Source organism: Castanea sativa, chromosome 9, assembly GCF_040712315.1.
Source record: "Castanea sativa cultivar Marrone di Chiusa Pesio chromosome 9, ASM4071231v1".
Lineage (NCBI taxonomy): Eukaryota > Viridiplantae > Streptophyta > Magnoliopsida > Fagales > Fagaceae > Castanea > Castanea sativa.
The window spans coordinates 2030404-2036797 of record NC_134021.1 but is presented as its reverse complement, the minus strand read 5'-3'; the positions used below and the strand labels follow the sequence as shown (position 1 = coordinate 2036797).

The 6394-nt window shown below is 30.7% G+C and overlaps 1 protein-coding gene across 1 annotated transcript; it reads left to right on the top strand.

The window, feature by feature from the left end:
* The first annotated feature begins 709 nt into the window (after nucleotides 1-709).
* On the top strand, nucleotides 710-1473 carry LOC142610779 (zinc finger protein ZAT11-like). The gene has a single exon (XM_075782715.1). It carries the CDS (start codon nucleotides 790-792, stop codon nucleotides 1300-1302), a length of 513 nt encoding a protein of 170 aa, XP_075638830.1. The 5' UTR covers nucleotides 710-789; the 3' UTR covers nucleotides 1303-1473.
* Nucleotides 1474-6394: the final 4921 nt, after the last annotated feature.

The window sequence follows — 6394 nt, the reverse complement described above, 5'->3', positions numbered from 1 at the left end:
ATATAATATATAAAAAATGTTAGATTTATAATATTTTCATAACAAATCATAAATAACATATTATTATTAACTAATATTGGCAAACAAAAAAAATAATTGTAGCAATAAATTCAAATAAAAACTAATAACAATTTACTATTTATAATTTATTATAAAAATGTTATATACATCACATTTTTTTAAACCATAAAAGTCATTGATTTCACATTATATTTTAAAAACAATCTATCATTTAAAAAAATAATCTATCATTTATGATTTGTGTGTGAAAGCGTTATAAAAATCAAATGTACATTACATTTCTCTAATATATAAAAGTCAATCATTTCGCATATTATATTATGGGCTTAATTAAGACAAGCCGTCGCAACAAGTCGTCACACGGCATGAAATTTAAACAAGTGAAAATCGTCACCTATAACGTGGAGGGCAGGGCACGTGTACAAAACTATATCATCACTCATTTAATACGAAAAAGACAATGAATTATTATAGTTTCTTAACATAAAAGTAATATATACTAATAATATTGCGATCCTCTCGTGATTGCACTAGTCAAAGAAATAGTCCAAGATGCCTACTACTACGAATAGTACTATATTTCTATGATGTGAAACCGCAATTTGGTCCAATAAACCATTCTAGACTTCTAGACCCTTTAACTCGCCCACGCACCTATTATAAATACCAAGGCTTCATTGCTTTTCTTCCTCGTTAAACATTTTCCTTTCATATCATTTACGTTACCAAAAGTTCAACATTTGTGTTCAAACTTCTTTTTACGTAGCTATGACAATGAAGAGAATGAGAGAAGATGGTGGGATAGAGAGCTTAGACATGGCTAATTGTCTAATGCTACTCTCTCATAGCTTAAAGACCATGCCCAGGAAAGCCTCACGGGCTCATGTGTTTGAGTGCAAGACTTGTAATCGCCAATTCCCATCATTTCAAGCTCTTGGTGGCCACAGAGCGAGCCACAAGAGACCAAAATTAACGGGGAAAGAACTGAAAGAGCATACAAAAACTCAGAACTTGGGGAATAAGCCTAAGATGCATGAGTGCTCTATATGTGGGCTTGAGTTTGCTATGGGGCAAGCTCTGGGTGGTCACATGAGGAGGCATAGAGCAATGATGGATGGTTCATTTTCTTCCGCTACCATAGAAAAGAAAGTGCCGGTGCTGAAAAGATCAAATAGTACGAGGGTTATGTGCTTGGACTTGAACTTGACACCTTTGGAGAATGATCTGAAGTTACTGTTTGGGAAGAAGGCTCCTCAAATTGATTTTACTTTGATGGTTTGATTTGATACCACAATTTGTAGTGGGTGCTAACTATATTTTTCATTTCAGATTCATTGATATTTTTCATGTACAATACCATTCTTTTTATTTTTTTTCCAATTTTTTGTATTGAATTACAGATTTATTCTTATTTTGTTTCATGTCTAATGTAGTAAAACTTTACATCCTCTATGTTGTTGGTTTGTTGGACTAATGGAATTCCTAATATTACGTTCAATTATATTCGTCATTTTGTAAGCAAAACAAAAAACCTAAAAGTTCATCTTGGCAAACAAAAAGAAAAACTATCCATTCAATTTTGAAATGAGTTTTTATTGAGCCACTGGTAAGACTTGAATTTCAGATCTAATCTCACCCTAGAAATACTTGAATGCCTCCTTGAGTATGAAAGGATTTGAGTTATAATTTTCTATTTACTTTGATTTATTATTATATATAATAAAATATATATATATATATAAATATATAAAAACATAATTTGCGATCTGGAAACATTATTTCCAATTTGACTTTAAAAAAAGAGCAAGGGCAGCCCATGAAAAAGCAAAATAAAACTCCAATTTGACTAATTTTCCCTCAATCACAGCTTGGTGGTAAACAGCAAGCACCCCAGCACACAAGTTAGGTTTCCACTATAGTACGTAGCTTTTATGCTTTCTTTTAATTCTTTCAAAAAGAGAGAATTCTCATTCAAATATTAAGAAGTCAATAAAATTACCCAGGAATCAGGAGCGGAGCTAGAAATTTTTGTTTAGGGGGCCAAGTTGCAGCACTAATATATTTATCAAGATAACCTCCCACACACATATATATACATACACTTTTTTATATGATAAGTTATATATACACACACCTAACAAAAAAAAAACTTAGTATTTTCAATCAAAATTATGTTTGAGGGCAATCTTTCATAAAATTAATAAAATTTATTTTTAACATTTTCATAGTGAAATTCTTAAAAAGTTTCATTTTCGGTACAAATTATCATAAATTTTATACTGACGTAAGTAAAAAATTATTCAATTAAACTAATGAAATTTTTAAAAACATGAATGATCCAAAATTTGGAGGAACAAGTTAGGTTCCAAATATATTTGAAGTTATCTTACTTTAACCCATTATGTGGCAACTAAAGAGACATTTCATATGTAGTTTTAGTGACAAGATTTTTTTAATGAGTCATTGACTTGTTAATTGCCATATAACGGGTTGAAAAAGATAAATTCAAACATGTTTTGTGCCAAACTTTATCAAATATTTAACAGATATAAGAGAACGTAAGTTAAAAATCATTCAATTAAACTAATGAAAAATTTTCCAAAACATGAATGATCCAAAATTTGAAGGAACAAGTTAGGCTCCAAATATATTTGAAGCTATCTTGCTTTAACTCATTATGTGACAACTAAAGAGACATTTCATATGTAGTTTTAGTGACAAGATTTTTTTTAATAAGTCAATGACTTGTTAATTGCCATATAACGGGTTGAAAAAGATAAATTCAAACATGTTTTGTGCCAAACTTTATCAAATATTTAACAGATATAAAAGCACATTTTATAATAAAAAAAAATAGCTAGAATTATGAAAAATAAAGTTATATCTTTATAACTATTAGACTAATTATTATTTTTAGAGTATCATTGGACTAATTCAAATGCTGAGTGGGCCAACTCTTATTTGTGTAAACTAAATTTTGAAAACATTAAAATAATTATGTAAATTCTAAGTAAAAAAAAAGGAGTAGTACACGCCGTGAAAGACTACAATTAGCCGTGGGTGGTCACTGGTCAAATCTGGCATGTGTTGTGGGCTTTCTTCGTAGTTTCCTTTTCTGGGCCATCCTAAAAAGATGAGCATCTTTCTGGAGATGGCCTAAAACAACATGCTCTACTCTTGTCCAACACGACATTGGTTTCACTGGGCCTGACCTATCAAATTGGGAAACGTTATCCAAATTGGCTACTTGGAAATCAAAACTATTAAATGCAAGTCAAGACCAACTTTATAATATATATATTATAAGAAATGCTAGTTACATAACACTTTCACAATATTTTCACAATAATTTTTAGTAGATTATTATTAATGAGTAAAAAACTAACATTAGTAGTGGACTCATTATAACCAATAATAAAATATTATAAACAATAACAGTGTGCCACCTAAGTTTATTATAAAAATATTATAAAAATAAAATTACTCTTTTTTTCAAACGGCTAAGTCTTAAACTGTTTACTACTGTACATTTTAGTGTTTCTGCATGGTGCAAGTGTTTTTTTTTATTCCATATATAACATGTCTTGAAAAAATAATCAAATTACATCAGCAGCCTCATAAGTCATAATATGCACACAATAATATTCTTATTTAAGCAACTAATAACGGAAAGGATCCTCGACTATCCTAAATAAAAGTGTATTTGATGAAAAAAATAAAACAAAGTTAAAAAAAGAAGAAAGTCATACAATTGTAAAAAGTCAATAGAGGATTTTGATTCATTATGTTGCTTGTGAAAATTGCTTTCAATGAAAATGACCAATCATCTTTCCAATAATGTCAATGAAAATTTCCATTACCATTAGTATATCCAAAGTATTCTTTCAAAACCCATGTCACAGCAACCAGTCCATGCTTTTGAATAAATAGTCAAAAATTATTTATCAATTAGAATGTGGGTTTTGGGCAATATATTATGTATGTATAATAATTTAAGTGCGGTACATTTAGTTCCTCAATTAAATTTAAACATACAATTGAATTGAATTTAGCCTGTCACAAATTATTTGTTCAACCATCAGGATCATTCCCGCTAAAAAATAAAAATGATTCCAATGACTTTTTTTTCAGTTTTAATTAATTATACTAAAATGAAAAGCTTAGCTAAAATTTTCTTGTGTTTGACAAATCAACATGCTTTCAAAGCAAATAAAATTTTTTAATAAATTAGTTCGTTATAAGCATACCAAAATAGTGTATTGTCAATGAATCTAGTCGCCAAAAATAGTTATCTATGCATTAATTTAAAATTAGTTGTGGGAAGACAAGTGGTGAAGAGTGACCTAAACCGAAATTTGATTAACTAAATTAACTTAATTAAGTAATCATCAAGATCTTGTTGGGAAATTTTAGGTCCACGACGCCACGCAACCACCATGCCTCTCCGAAGGTATTTTGCTAGCTGCCTCAAGTCAAGTGTTACATCATCAAACATAGACATAGTATTATTTCATTATTTAGAATTATTAGTTTTATATTAACCAATTCTTCTAGAGGGAAGTAGCTCTAGCTAATACATGCACCAATCATAAAGCTGAAAACCAAAACTAATACATAAAGCTAATTAATAATATATTAACCTCTAGCCAAAACTAATATATAAACCAAAACTAATATATAACCCCAGCACACAAGTTAGGTTTCCACTTTAGTACATAGCTTTTATGTTTTCTTTTACTTCTTTCAAAAAGAGAGAATTTTCATTCAAATATTAAGAAGTTAATAAAATTACCCAGAAATACATGTTCTGAATTCTAACTTCTAAGTCAAAAAAAGGAGTAGTACACGCCGTGAAAGACTACAATGAGCCGTGGGTGGTCAAATCTGGCATGTGTTGTGATCTTTCTTCGTAGTTTCCTTTTCTGGGCCATCCTAAAAACAGATGAGCATCTTTCTCGAGATGGCCTAAAACAACATGTCCTACTCTTGTCCAACACGACATTGGTTTCACTGTGCCTGAGCTAGCAAATTGGGAATCGTTATCCAAATTGGCTACTTGGAAATCAAAATTATTAATTGCAAGTCAAGACCAACTTTATATGATATATATACATATACACATATATATATATATATATATATATATATATATATATATATATATATATATATATATATTAAAAAATCCTAGTTACGTAACATTTTCACAATATTTTCACAACAATCTTAAGTAATAGACTATTATTAATGAGTAAAAAAATAACATTAGTGGTGGACTCATTATAACCAGTAAGAGCATTCACATCTCATATTTTCAAACTATTCTATTATACCATCTCAAAAACTACTTTATCTATTATACCATACCATTTTACAATATACCTAACATTTCAACTTTTATTTTACAATACAACATATTAAAACAATATAAATTATACAATAAAATAATAAGCAAATTATATCTCTCCCCTCTCTCATTTCATAAGATCCGGCGAAAAGCTTACCGGATTTTATGAGATTTCGCCAGATTCGGTCAAAATCTCACAGAATATGACCGGATCTAAGGGAAATATCACCAAAATCTAGGTTTCTTCGTCGGATTCTGGAAAACTATCGCCGAAATCTTGAAATTTTGGTTAGGATCTAAAAATTTTGGTCGAAATATGGAAATCTCTCAGTCGGTCAGTTCGGATTTTTCGGGTTTTAGGGGAGGAAAATCGAAACTGACCTGCCACCGACCCGCTAGAGCAGTCGAGTCGGCCGAATTCGAGTCAGATCTGGTTAGTTCTTCGGGTGGGTCAGGTTACCAGATCAATCTGGACAGCCCTAGCTTATATTAACCAATTCTTCTAGAGGGAAGTAGCTCTAGCTTATACATGCTCCAAACATAAAGCTAAAAACCAAAACTGATATTTAAAGCTAATTAATAATATATTAACCACTCATTTTTTTTCATTATTATTTAATATAGCATTTCATTCACACATGTATATCTAACAATTTTTGTATATTCAACTGTACAAGAGTGTTTTTATATAGGCACACTATGTGACGATGATATGCAGCTGAGAACAAAGAAATGGGCGTGTGTGGCATGTGTCAATGGCTGTTGGCACATGTGGGCACATGAGATCTCCTGATGACAACGCATGATTGGAGAAGTCTTTTACTAGTTTGATCGATCTGAGTACAAGGAACTATATGGGATCAATTTTGCAATATACAAGCTCGGTGAAGTCATGGCATGATTGGGGAACTCCTTTACTGAAGGATCGAACTACATAGGGCCATAAGGACGTGGCTATGATACCATGTTGAGAGAGAGAGAACGAAAGAGAGTATTCTGTATATTTCTATGCATCAAACTATACAA

What these genes read in the sequence shown, in the direction of transcription:
- LOC142610779 (XM_075782715.1), top strand. Translation starts at nt 790, where the DNA reads ATGACAATGAAGAGAATGAGAGAAGATGGTGGGATAGAGAGCTTAGAC.